This window comes from Tursiops truncatus, chromosome 10 (genome assembly GCF_011762595.2).
Source record: "Tursiops truncatus isolate mTurTru1 chromosome 10, mTurTru1.mat.Y, whole genome shotgun sequence".
NCBI classification, from domain to species: Eukaryota; Metazoa; Chordata; class Mammalia; order Artiodactyla; family Delphinidae; genus Tursiops; species Tursiops truncatus.
Genome location: NC_047043.1, coordinates 36,128,438 through 36,149,527, shown reverse-complemented (window position 1 = coordinate 36,149,527; position 21,090 = coordinate 36,128,438). Strand labels below are relative to the sequence as shown.

The following is a 21,090-nucleotide window of genomic DNA, read 5'->3' as shown; positions in this document are numbered from 1 at the left end:
GGGGGGCACTGCCTCTTAGGAGGAAAGTGAGGTCTGGAATGGGCAGCCATGTGGGTAGCAGTAAAGGGCTGGGTGCAAAACACACCTGTCTCCCAACTCATAAAGTAGCTCATAGGGAACATTCTTACTATAAATTTCCCCAAGAGGAAGATGGGAGGAGGGGTGGAATTCTGCCACACTTTCTCCAGGACCAGGGTCTCAGCCTTTCCTCCAATATTGTGTCACATGCCTGTACATAGAGCCTCACATGCCACTTCCCTGGTGGCAGCCTCTGTGACTCATCAGAGCAGGCCTGAGCAGACCTGGGCGCTGGAATCACTCACTTAGCAGTGCCTCCTCGGAAAAGCCCCAGGCACTGGGCTCAGAATGGTTTTCCACAAGTTCCCGTTTCCTCTTCACCACAGCCCCCTGAGGGGAGCACTATTATTATCATTTGCTTGCGCACAGGGAAACTGAGACACAGAGTGTACCCTGCCCGAGATCACACAGCCAGTGAGTGACTGGGGCAGGACTTGAACCCAGACCTGTGGCAGAAGCCTCTGCTACGAGCCTGCAGGCCACACTGCTTCCCACACTCCCACCTGAGCGAGAGAGATGACTTTGATATACTTAGTTACTTGCTTCTGAAATTAGACCTCGGGGGTGTCATGGAGCCTGGCAAGTCATGTGCCACAGCTGACCTGAGAGCTGCTAGTCACTGACACCTTGGTGTGAAGAACTTCTCTGGTTACTCTCCTCCCTGGGGCACTGAGGCATGAGGGAAGGAAACAGTGGAGAGCAGGGGTTGGGGGCAAAGCTGCAGGACCACTTGGCTGACCCTTCCCAGAATCCTCCTCTCTGGTTGCCATGGAGCCACCTCTGCAGAGGCTTGGGCCCTGGCGGGGAGCGGAAGACCAGGTGGCACCAGAGAAAGTGATCCAGAAGAAAGGAAGCTGGCCTGTCTGTGGAGGCCCTTGGAAAAGGGGGGGTGCAGAGGCATCAGTCCTGAGACCCTAGGTCGCTAGGGCCAGCCGCAGGTGGAAGGGAGAAGTGATTCCCAGGAGAAACTGAAAACACTGAGCAGAGACGGCTGAGGGAGGTGACAGAAGTATGCAGAAGGTTGAGGAAAGTGAGGTGCAGGAGGACGCCTGGACGCTGCCCAAACTGGGTGCTTGGCAGCACTAGCCCAGTGCCCAGCAAGTAGTTGGTACTTAATAAATGTCAGCCAGAGCTATCGTTATCCTAGGTGCTCAAAAGAGACTCCCTGGTGAGGACACCCGTGAGCTCCAGTCTGCTCAGGCCAGGAATGAAGCGTGAGCGCTGTGTCAGGCAGATGCGCTCAGGGCTCCCGCCGTGAGGGGCCCCCCCCCGCCCTGCAAGGGGACTCTCCAAGGTGCCGCTCCCCTCTGAGCCTGGGCAGTTCTGCTCCTGCGAGGATGGCTGGGGAGGGCTTCAGGAGAAGAAGAGGCCCCCCTGCCACTCAGCCCAGCTGGGGCCACTGTGCCCATGCGTTCAGCCCAGCCCCCACCCTGGCACGGGCACAGCGGGTGAGCGCACGCCTGGCACAGGCCCCGGTGCGGGGAGAGAGGCTCCAAGCAGGCAGCTTTGTATTTTGTGAAAACCACATCCACAACTGAGCTTTCCAGCCAAGCAGGGCCTGCTGGGAAGGGTCTCTCTTCCCATCCCCCTGCTGGGGCCCACCCTCCCCTCCTCAGCCCTCACCCCCAGGAGCCATAGGGAGTACCAGCTGCCACCCCGGCTGGCATGGGGGGCTGAGGGGGATGGCTTGGGCCCAGCTCTGGCCATGCCAGGGTTCCCCGTCCCCCCACCCTGGCCCCCTTCCTGCCTGGAATAAACTGGAATACAAATCAGAGGGAAATGCTTTCCTCTGAACAAATTGCTATGGATTCCTCCCTGTCGCAGGTCAGGGCTTGAAATGGGGGATATTTTCACTCGCCGACTGCTAATAGACTCAGGAGAAGTTTCTGGATCGATGGAGGCCGGGAAAATTAGCCAGGAGCTTCAGGCCAGCCTCAGCCTGTCCCTGCCCCCCGACTTCAGGTCTCCCAGAAGCGGTGGTGGGCAGTTATAACCCAGGCTGGACATAGCGCTGGGCTGATGATCCAGAGAGCTGGATGCCCATTCCCGCCCCCTGCCTGGGGACCAAGGCAAGGATGACCAGGGGCTGCCCAGAGGAGCAGTGGGATAAAGGGGGACCCAAAGAAGCCCCCAAAGAGGTCTGCAGTCCCCCCCCACATACATACATGACTGCCTGCACATAAACCCATGTTCTTGTGGGCATGATCACATATATGCACACTGTCAGCACACGCATGCCCACGTATATTTAAGTGTGCACAGAAAATACTGATGACGTGTACATGCCCAGCATAGAGAGGACTTGGGGAATGTATTTCAGCTCCGGCTGAGGTACCCAGTGAGAACAGCATATTTCCTGCCAATGGTTCTCCATACACAGACAGACAGAAAGACACACACACACACACACACACACACACACACACACACACACACACACACACACACTGATCTCCACCAGCAGCCAGGGCTCCCCACCAATCATTCCTTTCACCCCTCAGCCCCGCATCCCTGGCTCTATAATTCTGCAAGGGAGCCTGAAGGAGCCACTGGCTTCACCAGCCCCAGCTTCGCCAGAACGAAGGGCAGGAGACTGTGGGGAGATGCAGCCCACCCTCGCCCTGGACAGCCTCACAGTCCCTGCTCCCTCAGCTCCCGAGAAGGTGAGGGAGTGAGCCAGGCAGGGTGTCGGTGCTTCAAGCAGATTAGGGCATCCCTCAGGGCTGAGCCCTCCCAGCACCCCCGAGGCCACTGTGTCAGTGGGCAACGTCAGGGGCCATGGGGAACTGGAGGAAGCCAGGAGGGGGCGCGAGAACTCACTGTCCTCTGAATGCCCCAGAAGGAGGTGGGTGGCTTGATCTGGAGAAAGTCTCTTACGTCTCCTGCCTGCTGCCCCTGGCACATTAAGCCACACATGCACACGCACATGTACACACGCACACACTCCTCTCGGTATCCTAGAGCCCAGATATGACTTGGGAGTTAGAAGTGGGAGAGAAGGGTGTATTCAATGGCAGGTAGAGCTTGGAGCGACCCTTCACCTCTGACCACTGGTTTCTGCCTCTGAAAACTGACCAGTGAGGGCCAGGTAACCTCTAAGCCCATTACCTGTGACCTTCCATGATTCCAAGCTGGGCTGCCTGTTTGCTCTGTGGTCTGGGGACTTCTCTTGCCCTCTCTAGGCCTCAGGTTTCTTTTCTAACAAATTATTATATTTGATCTAAGTTCTCTCCTGGCTCTGACAATGCCAGTGCAGTTTTGAACTTCATGGGAGCTTATAAATGCCATGCAGATGTGTCCTTGCTTCTCCTGAGCCCACAGGATAGTACAGGAGAATGAGAAAGATCCAGCTGGAAAGTCCTTTGACGTGGCTTTTAACTTCAGCCTTGGCACCTAATTGCTGTGTGACCTTGACCTTACCTTCTCTGGTCTCAGTCTCTTCCTGCACAAACTCCTTGAGATTCAAGGGCCTCTGGGTCAGTTAAGACCACTGTATCACAGCTGAGCTCACTTCTTACCACACCCTCAAGCTCCAACTCCTGGCCTTCTCTGTGTTTGGAATACATGGCCTTATTCCAGAAAGGAGAGTAAAGCCAGGTCTTGTGATGGCACAGACCTTCAGCTTGCCTTGTGGGCTTATGTATTTTGCTAGAGATAAACTGACCTCCCCAGAGGCCCCCTGCATTTTACTGGAACACCAGAATCCAGCTCCCTCCCCAAGTCTACCCTCCGGATGTCCCTCTCAGTGATGGGATAAGTGCCTTCATTTAGAGTTTCACATAGGAAAAGCCTCAGGGCTAAGGAGATATTCAAGTTCAGGTCAGAGGCCTCAGCTTCTGAATCTTCCTGATAAGAGATTATGTTACAACAAACTGAAATAAGGTTAGACAATGAGAAGAACTTCCCAACAAAGGATTAGACATTGAGCAAACAGCAGTGGGGTTGCCTGGGCTCATGCGGGTACGGGCTTGCTGAGAGGCAGAAAGATGAGGTAGATCATGGTTTCTAGCACAGTCCCTCAGTTTCTGGTTCCCCCAAACCAGGAGGGTCCACAGAGCTCTCCTGCGGCTGGGACTGAAAGGAGCCACCTGCTAGTGGAGGGAGGTACCAACCAGTGGAAATGAACAACCTCATGGAAATGTGAATGAACAGCGTGTTGGGGTGAGGGGGAGCAAACGAGCATTAGCAGATGGGAAGCTGGACCCTCACATGAACGTCTGGGTTGCCCCAAGCAAGCCTTTCCCCTGCTCTGGTTCTCTGTCTTCTCTAAGGTTCCTTCTGGCCATACTCAGAGCCGCCAGAGCACCCCACCCAACCCGAGCTAGACTGGCAGGGTAGAGTGAGGTGGGGAGAAGAACAGCTGTTCACATCCATCTAAATCCTTTCATTTCAAGAAATGCCAACTGATCCTGAGGTGGGGATTTGTGGTAAAGACTGCTCATGACCTATCCAACTTCCATTCTCCCCTTCTATCTAAATAAACCCTGATATTCTCTTAGGTGAGAATATGTCCATCTAAAAGGCTACATTTATCAGCCTCCCTTCATCTAAGAATGGCCAGTAAGGGACTTCCCAGGTAATCCAGTGGTTGAGAATCCACCTTCCAATGCAGGGGACACGGGTTGGATCCCCGGTCAGGGAACTAAGATCCCACGTTCCGCAGGGCAACTGGAGCCCGCACGTCGCAACTACAGAGCCCTCACGCCACAACTAGAGAGAAGCCTGCATGCCACAACGAAAGATCCCATGTGACACAACTAAGACCCGACTAAGCCAAAAAAAAAAAAAAGAATGGCCAGTAAGATGTAAGCAGACATCATTGGGAGGGGGCTTCTGGAAAAGCTGACTCAACTGGTGAATGACTCAGCCTTTTAAGTGTTCCTCCCTTCTTCCTGCCTGGAATGTGTCACGATGGCTGAGCCCCAGCAGCCCCTCGGTGACGTTAAGGCAAAGTGCTCTAAGGCAGGGGTTCCCAAACTTTGCTGCACATCTGAATCATCTCAGGATCTTTCTTTTTTAAAAAAAAAAAAAAATGCTGATCCCTGGTTCTCACTCCCAGACATTCTGACTTAGTTGATGTGAGGTATGACCAAAGCATCACAAATTTTAAACACCCCCGGGTAATTCTCATATGCAGCAAGGTTTGAGAAGCACCACTGTGAGGAGATCAGAACAGCAAGAGGAAGGGAGCCTGGATCTCTAGTGACCAAGGAACCACCAGAGCAGCCGTGGATAGCCTACTTCTAGACTTAAGAAAGTCACTTTAATTTGTTGGAGACTCTGTAGTCAGGTCTTTGGTTCTGGCAACAGAATGTGATTCCTAACTGCTATAGGACTGAGGGTCCTCGTGCTGCTCCCATCAGCAACCCATTCTCCACAGCACAGTCTAGGGAAAAAAAAAAAAATAGGTCAGATCCTGCCCTCAGGAATTTCACACGGGGGGCAGTAGGCAAGTACCAGACTTGGTATCGGGCAGGCTTGAGTTCAAATCCTGACTCCACTACCTGCTAAATTCAGGGGCTTGGGCAAGTCCCTCCAGCTGAGCCTCAGCTTCGCCATCTGGAAAATGAGGACGCTGGAAAAGCCTGCATTCTCCCGCACCACTGCGAGCTCCTTGGGGGCAGGTATCCTTCAGCCCTCCCTGCAGTCACAGCGCCCACCTCCCTTCCAGACACTTAGCAACTGCTCATTAAACATTTGCTCGGTTTACATTTGAATTGAATTGCTACGATGGGGCCCGCTCTGAAATTTTCATTTTCTCTAAACCAAAAAGAGAAGAGAATAAACAAAAGGGCCACATTTCAAAAAGGTAACAGAATTTACCTATTGAAAATCAATGAAAACAACATTTCTGGAGCAGTTTCTTTCGGTCTCTTTAGGTTCAGGTCTGGAAATTCCCTGGCTAGAAGCAGAGTGAGAGAGGCTACTCTCCCAAGCTCCTGACCTTTCCAGTTAGACTACTAAACTAGAAAGTCCCCTGGCTCATAATTTAAAAAATGGTAAGTGCGTTTTTTTTAAGACCCGAGGGTCTAGATGAGCATGGTTGAAACAAAGCTTGGGCAGTGACCTGGAAAACCCAGAAATGCCCTCAGAAAGCCCAAGGGAAGAAGGCATCTGTTTGGGCCTGACTCATTCAGATGCACTGTCTACACCAGCTGTGCCTGAGAATCAACTGGAGAGCTTCTGACCACAGCTGCCTTGATGCCACCTGCAGAGTTTCTGATTCAGGAGGTCTGGGGGTGGAGTCAGGCATCTGTTCTTGAAAAAGCTCTCCAGGTGGCTCTGACATGCCCGCCGGGCTGAGAAACACTTCTCTACGCAGCTCCCAACCCTCCAGATAATCAAAGTCAATCCCTGCTGAGTTTCTGGGACTGGAAAGGAACCAAGAAGAGCCTGGGGTGGAATCTCCAAAGCTGGCCAAGCAGTGGCCTCACACCGGCCCTCATCTCTCTCTCTCTCTCTCTCTCTCTCTCTCTCACACACACATACACACACACACACACACACACACACACACTGAGGTCACCCACCCCTGCAGCCCCAGCTTCCCACAGGCACAAGGCCCGGCCTGGGTAGGGGAACGGCGGTTCCAGCCCTCCCTGGCCTGCGACATTTCTCAAAAGCACAGCCTGCACCTCCTGCTTCCACACGCCACCCACACCCAGGGCTCCCTACCATCTGCCCGCCATCTCCTCTGCTCTCATGAAACAAAGTCCACATAGATTGCCTTAGAGTTTACGAAGTGCTATCACTCTCGGCTCCTCTGTAATCCCAAGAGGTGGGAGCGCCTGAACCAGCCTTCCAGACAAGGACACTGAGCTCAGAGAGGCGAGGCTCCTAGGCCAGGCTCTCTCAGAGGCAGCAAGCTGACCACTGACCCTCCCACCCAAGTCTTTCCATTTGAGTCCAATCCTCTTCCCCGTCTGCCCTTGCTGTTCAAAGAGCAATCTGTGGGCTAGCAGCGTCAGCATCACCCAGGAGTTTGTTGGAAATGCGCAATCTCTGCTCAGCTCCAGACCCACTGAGTCAGAATTTGCATTTTCACAAAATCCCCAGGGGACTCCTTGGGAAGTCCCCTTGAGAAGGAGCCCCGCTCTGTGCTGCAGCCGCAGCCCCACCAACCTCCCAGTCCCCAGATGGCCCTTACTCTGTCTCCTCCCCCACCTCAGATGGCCCTTCCTCCCATGGACTCCATCCCTTCCCTGCCTTTCTGGTCCCTGTCCCCTCCTGGGTCTCCTCCTACCTCCCTGATGCCACCTGCTCTGTCTCCTCTTTCTCCTCCCAACCCCAGGGCATTGGTCTCAGCCCAGTCTCCTCTCTCACTCTACTCTCTCTTCCTTGGCAATTTTATCCCACCTCGTGGTCTCACCTCACATCATTGTGTAGACATAAATCCAGATGTGCAAGTCCACCACTCAGAACAGATCTCTCCCCTGAGCACCGCCGCTCATGTCCATCAACATCTCTCCCAGACATCCCAGCACCAGAATCCCATGAAGTTCAAAACTGCACTGGCATTGTCATTCAAATAAAACTATTCACCGAGGCCTTGCTAAGTGCCAAGAACAGTGCTCAGGGCTTTCCAGGTATGGCTTATTGCATGCTTATCACAAACTCATCTGACAAGCAGAAGAGCCACGGCTTTGAAAGCAGATGTAATTTCTCGGGCTCTCACAGCTGGTTCAAACACGGGTTCCTTACCCAGAAGTCCAGGCATTTAATTGCTTCACTCCACTGCCCCAGACCTGTCTGACTTCCCATGGCCTTCACTCCATCTCATTGCCATTGTGTGCCAAGCCTCCCAACACCAAACTTCAGAGCCGTTTTCAGCTCCCATCCCTTGCCCAAGCTCTGAAATACTGTCAGGACCCAATGATTGTACAGTCTCACTTCTCGCCTTTTGTAACAGTCTCTGACTGGATCCTTCCTCCATCCCCAACCTCCTACAGTCTATGCTCTACATGGCAGCCAGAGGGATTCTATTAAAAAGGTGTCAGTTCATGTCTGTCCTCTGCTCAAAACCCTCCCATGGCCCCCACCTCTCTCAGGATAAAATCCAAAGTCCTGGGCTTCCCTGGTGGCACAGTGGTTGAGAATTTGCCTGCCAATGCAGGGGACACGGGTTCAAGCCCTGGTCCGGGAAGGTCCCACATGCCGCGGAGCAACTAAGCCCATGCGCCACAACTACTGAGCCTGCGCTCTAGAGCTCACGAGCCACAACTACTGAGCCTACGTGCCACAACTACTGAAGCCTGCGCGCCTAGAGCCCGTGCTCCACAACAAGAGAAGCCACTGCAATGAGAAGCCTGCGCACCACAACAAAGAGTAGCCCCCGCTCGCCGCAGCTAGAGAAAGCCCGTGCGCAGCAACGAAGACCCAACGCAGCCAAAAATAAATTAATTAAATAAATTAATTAATTAAAAAAAAAATCCAAAGTCCTTACTTAGCCTTCAAGGCTGCAAACAACCTGCCCGCATTAACTCTCTAACCCCACCTCCTACTCCTTTCCCCATGGCTCACTCTGCTCCAGCCATACTGGACTCCTCGTTGTTACTAAGTAGTCCAGGCATGTTTCTACCCCAGGGCCTTTGCACTGGCTATTCTCCTGCCTGGATCACACTTCCTGCAGACATCCACGGGGCTTCCTCCCTCCTCCCTCGGGCATCTTCAGGTCTCTGCTCTGGTGGCACATACTCAAGGAGCACTTCTACCCCCAACTAATGGGTATGAACTTGAACCACAGCCTACCACACCTTGTCCCCTTAGCTGCTTTACCCTTATTTTATAAAATTCATCACCATAGAATGCATTACTTATTCACTGACTTGTTTACTGCCTGTTTCCCCTCAACTTGAACTTAAACTCTAGGAGAATAAGAGCATGTTTATTTCATCAAACATCTCAAGTGCCACTTACAGAGGCTTCACTTACATGTTTGTTGGTTGGCTGCAGTTCTTGTACCCACTCCCTCCTGTCCATTCTCACAGTCACCACCCTGGATCAAGCTCTCATTACGACTTCCCCAGACAACTTCTGGATCTCATGACCAGTCTCCCTCCGCCTGACCGCAGCCTCTTCAAACACACAGCTGCACGGCTACCCAGCCTGATATGAGGTACCTGGGCTCATATCAACCCATTCCCCTGCTCAACACCCTCACAAACCCAAGATTCCAGCCTACTCCCCACAAGCACAGGCTTTATAATCAGCAAATCTGGGTTCAAGCCCAGCTCTGCCCCTTGGACAAGTAACTTCATCCTTCTGAGCCCTCAGTTTACTCATTGGTAAAATGGGCTGATGAGTGACTCTCTCTTAAGGGATTATGGTAAGGATTAAAGAAGACAATACATATTCCTTATCTCAGCCTGGGCAGCAAATGTTAGCAGTTTTTATTATTATTCCTTTACTGTTCCAACTCTAACCGCCCTGACTCCCTTTCAACCTACGCTCCAGCCCAAATCAACGACTCACAACTCCCCCCACACACCCAGGTTCTTTACGCTCCATGCCTTTGCCATAATGAGTCCTCCACCTGGGATGCCCTTCTCACTCCTTGCTTCTATGCCCTTCTCCTCTACTTCTGGTTCAAATGCCCCCTCCTCTACCAGGCCTTGGAAGTAATTTCCTCCCTCTTCAAATTCCCACAGCCCTTTATCTGCCCTTGTCACATGGCATTTATCAAGATCGTCCAGGAACCACCATCGTGTATGTGATTCCTCTCCCCTTCTCCTTGAGAGCTTCTTATTTATCTCAGTAGCCCTGTCAATGCTCAGAACAGGGCCTTGCTCAAGGGAAGTGCTCAGTAAATATTTAATGAATGGCAAGAGGGACACCATACTGTTTTCCAGCCCCCAAATCAGAAGATCCACTGGGATCGAGTCTACAAGCCACTTCTTACCAGCTGTGTAACCTTAAGCAAGTTCTTAAACTCTTAGAACCTTGGTTTTCCCATCTGTTAAATAGGGACAATAGGACCCCCTGTTCTGACCTCTCAGAATGTTACGGAATCAAAGGAGGTAGACACATGAAAATACTTGGCAATGCACGTGGTACTTACACACCTATAAGATATGGTCGTCATAACCAACGATTCTCCCCTAAAAAGTTCATTCCTATTTGCCCAAAAAGATGCCTGAAAGAATCATCATCGAATGCAAGGCAGGATGTCAAGTGAGTTTTACTTTCTTCCTTATACTTTTATGTTTACTCTGATTGTTTTTGCAGAGAACACGTGTTACTCATAGACTTGGGAAAAGGGAGATTGCGTTGCTTAAGAAAAAAGATTCATTCCTTTGGGTTAAGCATTGCTTTTGCCTTCCATATCAGCATTTAAATGCAATAGGGGCCCCTTAACACCTAGTATCAGCCGTCAGCAGATGTGTGCCTGCAAAGCAGGGTCTCTGACTATGGGCAGGAAGATGCAGAAGAGGGGCCATACCCAGGTTCACAAAGAGGCAGCTCTGCCGAGGCACAGGCCCCTGCTCTGCACACAACCCAGCCAGGCCCCACCAGAGAGCTCTCCTCCAGCCTAGGGTTCAGGAAGTGTGGCTTTGGCCACAGGCGAATGCCCTGGGACACTGGGGTGGGGACACAGGAGGCGGAGGGCGGCCTGGGGCTTCAGAAGGCCCTAAGGAGCTCCCGTGGGCCCCAGGCTAAGCGCATCCTACTGGGAGTCTTGAGGCCAAGGGAGCCCAGGAAAGGCAAGAAGCAATGTGACAGCCAAGCCCTCCCCCTGCTGGCCATTTCTGGAGTGGCAGTGCCAGCAGCACAGGGCAGGGTCCCCAGACACACACCCTCACACCTGGAGCCTAGTCAGGTTCAGGTGTCCAGAGGCATGTCAGAGCTGGGGAGCGCTCTTCCAGCACTGAGTGGCCCAAGGTCCCATCTCCCAGGCCCCCTGTTTTTGCCAGGTGGGGCATCTCCTGGCCCATCCTCCCTGAGTCCAGCCACAAGGAGATGAAAGGGAGGAGTGGGGGAGAGGAAGGCAGACGAAGGGGAGGGGGGAGGGTGTGGGGGAGAGGAGGGTCCTCACACTGCTGCCTCTGTCTCACTCCTCCCAGGCCCACCTGCGCCTCCTGGGCAGCGGGAGAAGCCATGGCTGCTACCACTGCCCGGATTTCCACTCCCGCCCCCAGGTATTGATTTCCTGCATCATTCATTTGTTGGCCTTGGCAGCTGTGATTAGCTCCCTCCATTCTCCCTATGGAGCCCTCACCCGTCCCTCCATGTTCCAGCAAAGCAGAGCTAATACCAGGCTCTAATCGAGGCTTTGTCACCCTGGCCCCAGCAGCTCACAGCCAGGCCTGGCCAATTACAAGTAGGCTCTTGGCATGTCCCCAGCCCGCCTCTCGAGGGTGCCTTCCTGGCTAGCAAACTCATCCTCTCTAACCACCCCCAGCCCCATTCCCCAGAGCCCCCTTCCAGGCAGGAAGCACAGGTTTGCAGCCTGCAGTGTACGATGGGACATCATGGGGCTCTTGACCTGAAGGAGGACTCTCTGGCCCGACGTCAGGCCTGGGAGCCCTCAGACTAGCACAGGGGTCCACTTAAACTCGGTGGGGCAGGGGTGCAGACGATGCTGACAAAGCAAACAAAACAGCCTGGATTTGTGGGCGCAAGGCCCTCTTTCTCCCTCATGTAGTTTCTATAACTGAGAAGGAAGAAGGGACAGAGGCAGGGATCTTCTTGAGGACATTTAGAAACCCCCAAGCCTTCTGCTTGCCCTGGGAGGCAAGAGTTTTCTGATGCGATGCCTTCCTTCTCCAGGGGACAGCCAGTTTCAAGGCATGGGGTAGAAATGCCAGTGAAAAATCCCAAGGGTGCCCACACTCAGATCAACACCCAGAAGACGGCACTGGGAGACACACTTCCTGAAATTCTCTCTGCACCCCTCAGAGGAGGGAAAAAAACCTGACTTGGTGATAATTCTGTAAGCTATGTTGCTCCTGTCAAATTATTCAACATCTGTCTTCATGTTCCCACAAAAATTAGCATAGGATAGTAGTTTCTGATGACACCTTTGGTGAAATATTTTGACTTCCACCAGTAAGTTGCAAACAACCTGTCTTAAGGATAATGTCAATTTGCACTCCTGCATATTAAATAATCCAGGGGGTTGTTGTGTTTTTGTAAAGGAGAGGAGTCCCACTGACCTGCCCCTGGCTGGAAGTCCAGCAGCTATGGAAGGAAGAGAGGAAGCCAGGATGGAGGAGGGGGTGTTTTCTGATGCTATCCACACATAGATTATTCCTCCTCCATCACCTAGCTACTGTCTTTGCCCCAGAACTAGGCGTCTGGGGCCAGCCCACCCCCCTGGCTTGCCAGAAAGCAGATTACAGGATCCACTGGGAGCACAACAAACTGGGCCAGGAGATTGGGAGGTAGGAGGGAAGAGGGGACAGGCTCCAAATGGACCATCTGGTCCAGTACTCAGCTCCTGTAGCATCTGTGCCCCCAAGAAGAGCAAAACCACCTGACCAGACTGACAGCGCCTCCCTAGCCCTATTGTAGACAGCGGACCTCAGAGACGACAAGAGCACACTCAGAGGGAAGCCAGGCATAGGGCTCCAGGCACCTGCCTCCCACCAGCCTCATCAGAGACCCACAGCCCAGGCCAGATCCTGATGGGTTTATCCTACACAGCCTGCTCTTCCTCCCTCTCCTCAATTCAGCTTCCATGTCAATCTGCCCCTCCCTCAGCCACACAGGCTGGGGTTCCCTCCCTCCGGCACACTTTTTCTTTTGTGCCTTGAGTAAAACCTGCCTCCCTTCTCACTGCCAGGGAAGCTGAGGTCCCCTCCGGCTGCCAGCCTAGGACTCCATGACTCTCCCTAAGCAGAGACTCTCAGAGAGACCCCACTACGCTGCTGGAAACCATCCTAGACAGGGTTCTTGGAGAGAAAGAATTTCAAGAAGCATTTCCTCAACTTCCCCCCAACAATGGCCCTTCATTCGTGCAACAAGTACTTGCCAGCTCCTGCTGTGTGCCGGGCACCGTGCTAGGTGCTGACATACAATGATGGGCATGAGTGGCCATCCCTCACCCCTACACTCTACTCTTTCTCAAACTGCTTCATCTGCTTTGGGGGGCGGGTGGAGCAGAAGAACTAGCTCACCATATGATTTCTTTTTTTTTTTTAAGAACTAATATTTTTTTAATTAATTAATTTATTTTTGGCTGCGTTGGGTTTTCGTTGCTGCACGCGGGTTTTCTCTAGTTGCGGTGAGTGGGGCTACTCTTCATTGCGGTGCACGGGCTTCTCATTGCGGTGGCTTCTCTTGTTGTGGACATGGGCTCTAGGTACGTGGGCTCAGTAGTTGTGGTGCACGGGCGTAGTTGCTCCGCGGCATGTGGGATCTTCCGGGACCAGGGCTCAAACCCGTGTACCCTGCATTGGCAGGCGGATTCTTAACCACTGCGCCACCAGGGAAGCCCCTCCCATACTATTTCTTTAACCCAGACCCGGTGATACCATAGTTCTCCCTTCTGCTATATCTGGCCAAAGCGTCTAGCATCACAAGGAACTCGGCAGCCTCTTGTGGTCCTCCTCCTCACTAGATCCACCACTCTCCATCCACCTCGATTAAGACTTCTCACCCTGCAGTTCCCCTGAGGCCTTCCTTGGAGTAATGCTCTCAAAGGGCAAGTGGAAAGAATGTTACCCAAGAGTTCCGGGTTGGCCCCAGTGCACAGCAACACACCTTGATGAGCTCTGAGTGAGAGCAGCTGGGACCCAGGCACACGAGGGAGTGGAGAAAATACAGAGAAAGGGGGACTTACAAGCCAACGGCTAAATCCTGGCCCCAAAGTACTCTGAATCAGTGTCCACAGAAACTACTGCCCCACCCCCTGCCTTCATTGCTGAGGTTTCCAGGCTAGGCTCAGGGGAGCCTCTTCAAGATGGGTCCCATGCAGCCCCGGATAAGGTTGAAGAAACTGGAGGGGATAGAGAAGAGGAATGGCCAGGAGATGGGCCTGCCAGATCTGCCCAAGGGCACTCAGAGGGAGGAGCAGGGTGGAGGATAGCAGCAGAGGCGGAGGGCTCCCCATCGCTCTCCAGAGCCCCTGGGGTGTGGTGAGAAGGCAAAGACCTCAGCAGGTCCCTCCTTAGGCCACCTCTTAAGGAGACAGTGAAGCTGTAGGGAAACCTTGAGGAGAAAAAAGAAAGAGGACCCCCCAGTACACCCTGATGTCTTCCCCTACCCTGGGGAGGCCAAGGCCCTTGGAAGACGCTCAGTGGCCTCCTCTCCACAATGCAGCCTCTCTCAGTCCCTGCTGCATTCTTCCTCCTTCTTTCCCTTTCTGGCCTATGTAAAGAGCCAGGCAGTAAGAGACACACAAACTAATTAAGAAGCAGAGTTTGGCCAGATGCCTGGGCCAGCCTCCCCAGGGAATTAAGCCCAAGCCAGCTAGCTGTGTAGAGCCAGGAGGATGTCACCTCCCAGATACCCCCAGGACACCCCTCCCTCTTGCCAGGCTCAGGGAGACAGGCCAGGCATCCCCAGAAGGAAGCATTTAGCATCTGCACTTGAGGCTGGCAGCTGAGGGACAATGCCTCTGCCCCCGCCCCCTCAACAGAATAGGTCAAACCCTCTCCCGGTCTAAAGGTGAATAATTAGGTCCTCAACCCTAGAGAAAGAAGGAAAGAGAATCTTCCTCACTCCAGCTACACATCATTAAAAAAGTGACCTATACAGACCACCCTGCAGTTAGAAGAAGGTAAAGTAAGGGCCACCGGGCCCCAAAGACTTTTTGTGCTGTGGGTCAGGGCATTGCTGGCTGCCAGAACTCAGAGGGAAAGTCCCCGAGAGGGATGAGCCCTCGTCCTCCTGAACGGATGATGCCCACTCCCGGGATCTTTCTCCCGGAAAACCCACGAGGGAGAAGGAAGAAGGGGTAACCAGAGTTCCCTGGGCGCCTGAGAGTGTGGGTGCGGACGCGGGAGCAAAGCTGCGTGGCAGGAGGCAGAGTTTCGACACGTAGCCTGATGGGTGCGTGCAGTGTTTGCTTTTCTGGGGACTGTGGCTGAATGTGTGCGCGCAGGCAGAAGGAAGGTGGGGCTGGGGTTTTGTAGCTGGGAACCGGGGACAGGAAGAACTAACTGGCTCAGGAGAGGTCCGAAAAGGGATTCTGGGGTCTTGGGAGCCGGATCTAGGGGATGCCTGCATCCGCTTGGGCTGTCAAGAAGCGAAGCAGCGAAGCCCAGCGAGAGCCGGGAAGGCGAGCCAGCCGCCGGGCCGCGGTACTGACAGCCGGCTCGCTCGCCAGCCGGGCGCAACTCCGCATCGTGCATCGCTCGGCTTCCACTCCGGAGGCCGAGCCAGGGTGGGATGAGGTTTCGGTGCAAGTCGTTTTCCCAGCCCCCGGTGTGCGGTCTGTCAGGGTCTCCCGAGCCAACTGGGTGCTCTCAAGGGTTCCGATTCACTCCCGCCCCTGGCAGGGTTTGGGAAAGTGGGTACTACCTCCCCCTGGCATCCCTGGCTTCACGCCAGACCCTACAACCTGTCTCCGTGCTCTGAAGCAGCTAGCTCGATCTCCTCGCTCTCTGGAAAAGGGCGGGGACCCGGGCATCCACTCCAGAGTCCGAGCCGGGGTACCCACCAAACCCGGGCAGCGCGCACTTTGCGCCTTTTGCAAAGTTTCCGCGCGGTGCTAAGCCGGCATGGAGCGGGACGCGGGCTCTTACCGTAGACTCCTTGTCCCTGGCAGTGTAAGGGGATCAGCGCCAGAAGTAGAAGGCAGGTCACCTCCATCTTCACGGCCCGTGCTTCATCCCCGCGAGGCGGCACAGCCCGAGAGGCGGTGGGGGGCGCCTCCGCCGGGGCCCTGCGATGCCCCTTGCGTCTTCCCCTTCCCCGAGAGGCGACGGAGGGGGCGGCGGCGGCGGCGACGGAAATCAGGAGGCTGAGGAGTCGGCGGTGGCGGCGGCAGCGACCTGGGTTTCTCCTCCGGCGGGGCCGCTGCCCGCGTGGGAACGCAGGGGGCGCTGGCCCGGCCCCGGGTGCCTCGGCGCGCCCGGCGCAGCAGCCAGCGCCCCGGCCCGAGAAGTCCGGCCGCCGAGCCTCTCCGGGTTCCCAGGGATGTCCGCTCGGGGTTCTGGGCGCCAGGGACCCCTTTGCGGAGGCGAAGGCGCTTCGATCCAACAGGCCACCGACGACTGACAAACTTGTCGTTTCCCCGCCCAGCGGACGCCCCTCCGCGGAGCTGGGGCGGGGAGGCCGGGGCTCCGCTGGGGTTAATCCGCTGTCTCCAGTTCTGCGGCTGGTGCTGGGGGCTCAATGGCCCGACCCAAGGGGGCCGGGCTGGGCGTCCTCTCGGAGGCGAAAAGCCTCGGCTCTGGCCCTCCTGAGCAGGGGAGAAGCGCGGGCTAGGCTCCGCGGAGGGGCGAGAGTCACGGGTCCACGGGTCCGCGAAGTTAGCCGAGCCACCGAGGAACCCCGGGGAGGAATCGCGCCCCAGCGCCCCGCGGGAATCAGGAGAGCAATTCCATCCAAGAGAGACCCCAGAACGCGGGGAAAGAAGGAAAGTTTGAGTCGTTTGAAAAATACTCGCGCTCTCGCCAAGGCCTGGACTGCGGCGCGGGAATCGCTCGCCGCCTCTGCTCGCCTCGCTCCGCTCCCGCCGTCTGGCCGTGGCGGTGGCGCTCCCGGGCTCGGCGCTCTCGGTAGAGCCGGGATGCGCCGCGACCCAAGTTGGTCGTCCCCGTCCCCGCCCCCGCCCGGCGGCCTCCGCCGGCGGGGGCCCAGAGCAGGCGGGGCCGGGCCGGGCTGCCGGGCGCGGCTGCAGCTGGGCTCCGGGCCGCGAGAGCGCTCCGCTCGCTCGGCAACTTGGGCTTCGCTGTGCTGCTTTTTCCCCGCTCCGAGCTTTTCATTCCGCGCTCCCCCCGCCTCCCCCTCTCCTCCCTCCTCCTCGCGTCTTCTCGTTCGGTCTCTCGCTCTCCCACCCTTTGTCGCTCGCTCTCCTGTTTGATTCCCCTCCAGTTAAAAAAAAGGAGCCAATTAAAGGCAGCGCAGCTCGCCGGGTCCAGCCTCTGTCCAATTTCCTCGCCTCCCCCAGGACCAATTAGAGAAAACAAAACAGGGCTGGGGGAAGCAGACTGCCTTTCTCTCTCTCTCTCTCCCTCTCTCCCTCTCTCCCCCTCCCCCTCCCCCTCCCTCCCCTCCCCTCCCCCTCTCTGCACCCCCCCTTCTCTCCCTCTCTCCGCCCCCCCATCCCCCCAGCAGGAAAATGTCAGAAAGCAGAAATGGATCCATCTATCCCGAGGACAGAGGCGAAGAGACGTGGGTTTCGGCGCGGGCTCTGCAGCGCGCTCGCACACTCGCTCTTCGCCCGCCCTTGCACACCCAGACCGGCTGCCCGAGCCGGGTGCACCGATCCCAGTACTCTCGCTGGGCAAGCACGGCCGTTCGCCCCGGGGACTCTAGCCTAGCCTGCGGGGCACTGCCCACTTTGTAAATGTTTTGTACTTCTGGGGGGGCGGGACTGAAGCGGGGGTCGAAGGGAAAGGCCGGGGGCCGGGGCGCCCGCGGCTCTTGGGGTCCTGCAGGCTCGCGAGCCGGTCGCCTGCTGTGGGTCTGCAGGGTTGTCTGCGCGGCCCTGGAGTCCCTCCGCCCCTGGCCGAGCCCCGCCCCTTTCTACGCAGCCTCGGCCTCTCCCGGCGTCCGGCTTGGGGGCCACCGCCGGAGCAGCTGGCTGAGCCCGGGGCGAAAAGGGTGCGATCAGAGCTCCTGCCCTTGCCTCGGCCCGCAGGTTGCCAACAGGTTTGTCCGCAGGACCCCGCAGCCAGAGCTTCCCCAGGCCACCTTCCATTATCCCCAGCTCGCCCCTCTCTCCGTCCTGCCTCCCCTCAAGACCTCAGGCGCCCCCAGGGGCGCCCTCTCTTTCAGCAGCCAAGCCAGGGTCCAGCTCCACCTGCGGGGTCCCGCACTCCCAGACTCCGCTACCTCAAACCGGCCCTCCGAGAGCAGGGATGGGGAGAGTGCTCCTCCCAAACGCCGGCAGGGAGAGGTAAAGGCTAGGAAGCAAGGCGGGCGGCCTCCCCCGCACCTCCGATCGCTTTCCTCTACCCAGGTCTTGCTAATCTCACCTGCTCCACCTGTCGCCGTTATTGATCTCGGCGTGTGCGCAAGGATTGTATTAGGGCTGCCCGTGGGAGCGCGGAAAACCGCAGCAACTAACAAGCGGGGAGATTACAAGCCCTCCTCCCCCACCCCCCGGAACTGCGTAATATCTTGGTTGTGATCGTGGTCCACGACTCTAAGCATTTGTCAAAAGTCAAAGACTGTATACCAAAAAAGACTTTATTTTTCAGTACTCAAATTAAAACAAAATTAAAAAAAAAAGCCACCCCTTTCCCAGGCGCATGTCCTGCTGGTTCCCTCCTCTCCTGACCCTCCAGGGGCTAACCCTCACAGGAGCACGTGCCCCCAGCTTCGCAGGTGGGGTGGCAGGAATGGGAGGTGTCTAGAGAAATTCCAGGCAGCATGGGGGGGTCGTGCCATCAGGTAACATCTCAGCTTCCTTCTGTCCATCTCGGAAAGTCCGAGACCATCGGAAGAATCTTATTTTTTTAATTTATTTTATTGGAGTATAGGTGATTTACAATGTTGTGTTAATTTCTGCTGTACAGCAAACTGATTCAGTTATACATATAACATCTTACGGAAAAACCTGAATGAACTTTCTGACCAACCCAATACATACATTCTTATTCATATTCTTTTATCGGAAGAATCTTATTCTGCAGCCCACCCTCCACTTGACCTCTCCTCTTTCAACCCCTCCTTTTTTTCCTCTCCTTCCTTACCTGTGGGTCCAAGGCTGAATAAGGTGAACCAGATCCAACTTAGTTTTGGGCACCCAGCAGATGCCAACAGAAGATTTGTTAAATGAATGAGTGATTCCCATCATAGGCCAGATACCACAGACCTAGGATACCCTCAATGCCACCATCTTTTCTACGCAAATTAAAACAAAATTTAAAAAATTTCACTCCCCACTACCGCCCCCCCAAACCAAAGAGAAAAGTCCATTTTCTGCCTCACAGAGATACAGAGCTATCAGGCTCTGTATCTTCCCACCAACCTCCCCCACCCAGTCTGAAAAGGAAGTGGCACCAATTGAGGGTGTGATGGTGAGTAGCTTCTTTTATTGTCATCTTTCTCCCATTACTCAAAAATCGTCACCTCCTCCAGGAAGCTCTCAGGGAGTGATCACAGTGATTCCCACCCTCCTTGGCTTTGCCCATTTTGAGTTGAATGGGCACTTGTCCATGTCATTGGAAACTGCCTTCCTATTTTTCAATTAGCTAGTCCAACCCCAAATAGTTAATTGATCCTCTTTGGCTTTGGGGTGCATTACTGGTGAACAAGGAACCCCACTGACTCAGCTGACAGTCACTTGAATTTACCATCTCTGAATACCGACACTGGCCTAGAGAGAGAAGAGTTGCGATGGGGGAGGGATAAAAGGGAGGGGGAGCAGAGAACCAAATTCTAGCCAGGCTGGGACTGAACATTTGCTATAGCTAATCCACTTGTGAATACTCTGCAGCTAATTGTATGCAGTGTAAATACCTTGACAGCCTGCTTGCGCGTGCCTGTAAATTCAGTCATCTCCTCCACTAGGTGTGCCTTGCCTGTTGCCTCTGACAGAGCCCTGAGTCTGACAATGGGAGGCAGCCTGGAGAAGGAAAAGAGCACTAGGCTTGGGAGCCATCTGTCCTGAGCTCCAGTCTTAACCTCTCTAGGCCTCAGGTTCCCCAGCTGTAAAGTGAGTAGGGTCCCTATTTCAGAGAGTGGTTGAGAGAAGCGAGTGATAATAGTAATAGCTGACACCACATGCCAGGCACTGTTCTAAGCCCTTCACGTGTATTAACTATTTAATCCTCATAACAACTATGTGAGATAGGACTGTTATTCTCATAGAATAACATAGAAAGATTCAGTGATTCACGCAGCTGCTAAGTGGCTGAAGTGGGCTCTGCGGCCTTGCTCTTTCCCACTGTTCGGTACAGAAGAGACGTAAGGGCCTAGGTATTTAGGAAATATTTTCACAAGAAGTGTTCCTATTCTCTTCTCGAATAGAGAACAGTCCTCTGGGCCCCAAATTGGGCTCTTGGGGGGTGGGGGATGAGAGCTAGACCACTGGACCTGAGGCATCCATGAAGCGGACCACTGGGCACAGGCTGTCTGGAGGCTCGATGGTCAGCACCCAACTGCCAACTCTTGGGTTCCACACATGATATTCTAAGAAGAACCCCATTATTTTGCCCTAGAGAAAGCCCAGCCTGCCACCTCCAGGAAGACTAAGTAACTAGCTGCTGAGTGGGGGGGGGGGGGGGTACGTGAGAGGCCAGGGAACCAGGAGCCCCAGATCTCAGCCAAGCAGTGCAGCTTCGGGCTTTTGTTGTGAGAGTTTCTTACTAGAAAGCTCTCCCGTCTCCTCCCGCCTCTCACTCACTCGCTCGTCTCCAGCAAGGCAGAGCCTGGGAGAGGAAAAAGGGAGAGAGAGAGAGTCTTTGCGGGAATAGCGTCATCACCTTGCAAGGGAAATTGTCTCTGAAAATCGTGCAGTGAGAGGTATTGATTCAATCTAGGGGCAAGCCACTTTCTGGTCAGGTAGGGGAAGGCTGGCTGGGAGGAGTGAGGAACGGGGAGAGTTATGACCCCACTGAAAGACCAGTTTATTAATTCCAGCTCTAACAAATAGCCAATTTAACAGTTCCAGCTGCTAATTAGTAAGCAGTTAACTCCTGTTATAAATCGTGCTGCTCGAGACTAGTAATATTGCAATCCTGCAATGACATCCTCAGAAAGGAAGGGCCATAGAGACTTCTGTTGTTCAAAGGGTCTGTAGCCCCCTCCACTGCCCCCTCAATCCATACCCTCAGCAGGTTCTCTGCTCATGGAATGCAGGATTCAGAGCAGGGACATATGGACCTGACCATATGTTCACCACTCATTCATTTAAGAAATACTTAATAGGCTCCTGCTATGTGCCAGGCACTACCC

The 21,090-nt window shown here is 54.7% G+C and overlaps 1 protein-coding gene across 2 annotated transcripts in view; it reads right to left on the bottom strand.

Annotated features, from left to right (window-relative positions):
• MDGA1 (MAM domain containing glycosylphosphatidylinositol anchor 1) overlaps positions 1-15,870 on the bottom strand; it is a 57,677-nt gene extending 41,807 nt beyond the window's left edge. For both annotated transcript variants that reach the window (XM_033864320.2, XM_033864321.2), the window contains exon 1: positions 15,765-15,870. In XM_033864320.2, coding sequence (XP_033720211.1) covers positions 15,765-15,831 — 67 coding nt within the window. In that variant the 5' untranslated portion in view covers positions 15,832-15,870. The remainder of the gene's footprint in view (positions 1-15,764) is intronic.
• Between the last annotated feature and the right edge of the window lie 5,220 nt (positions 15,871-21,090).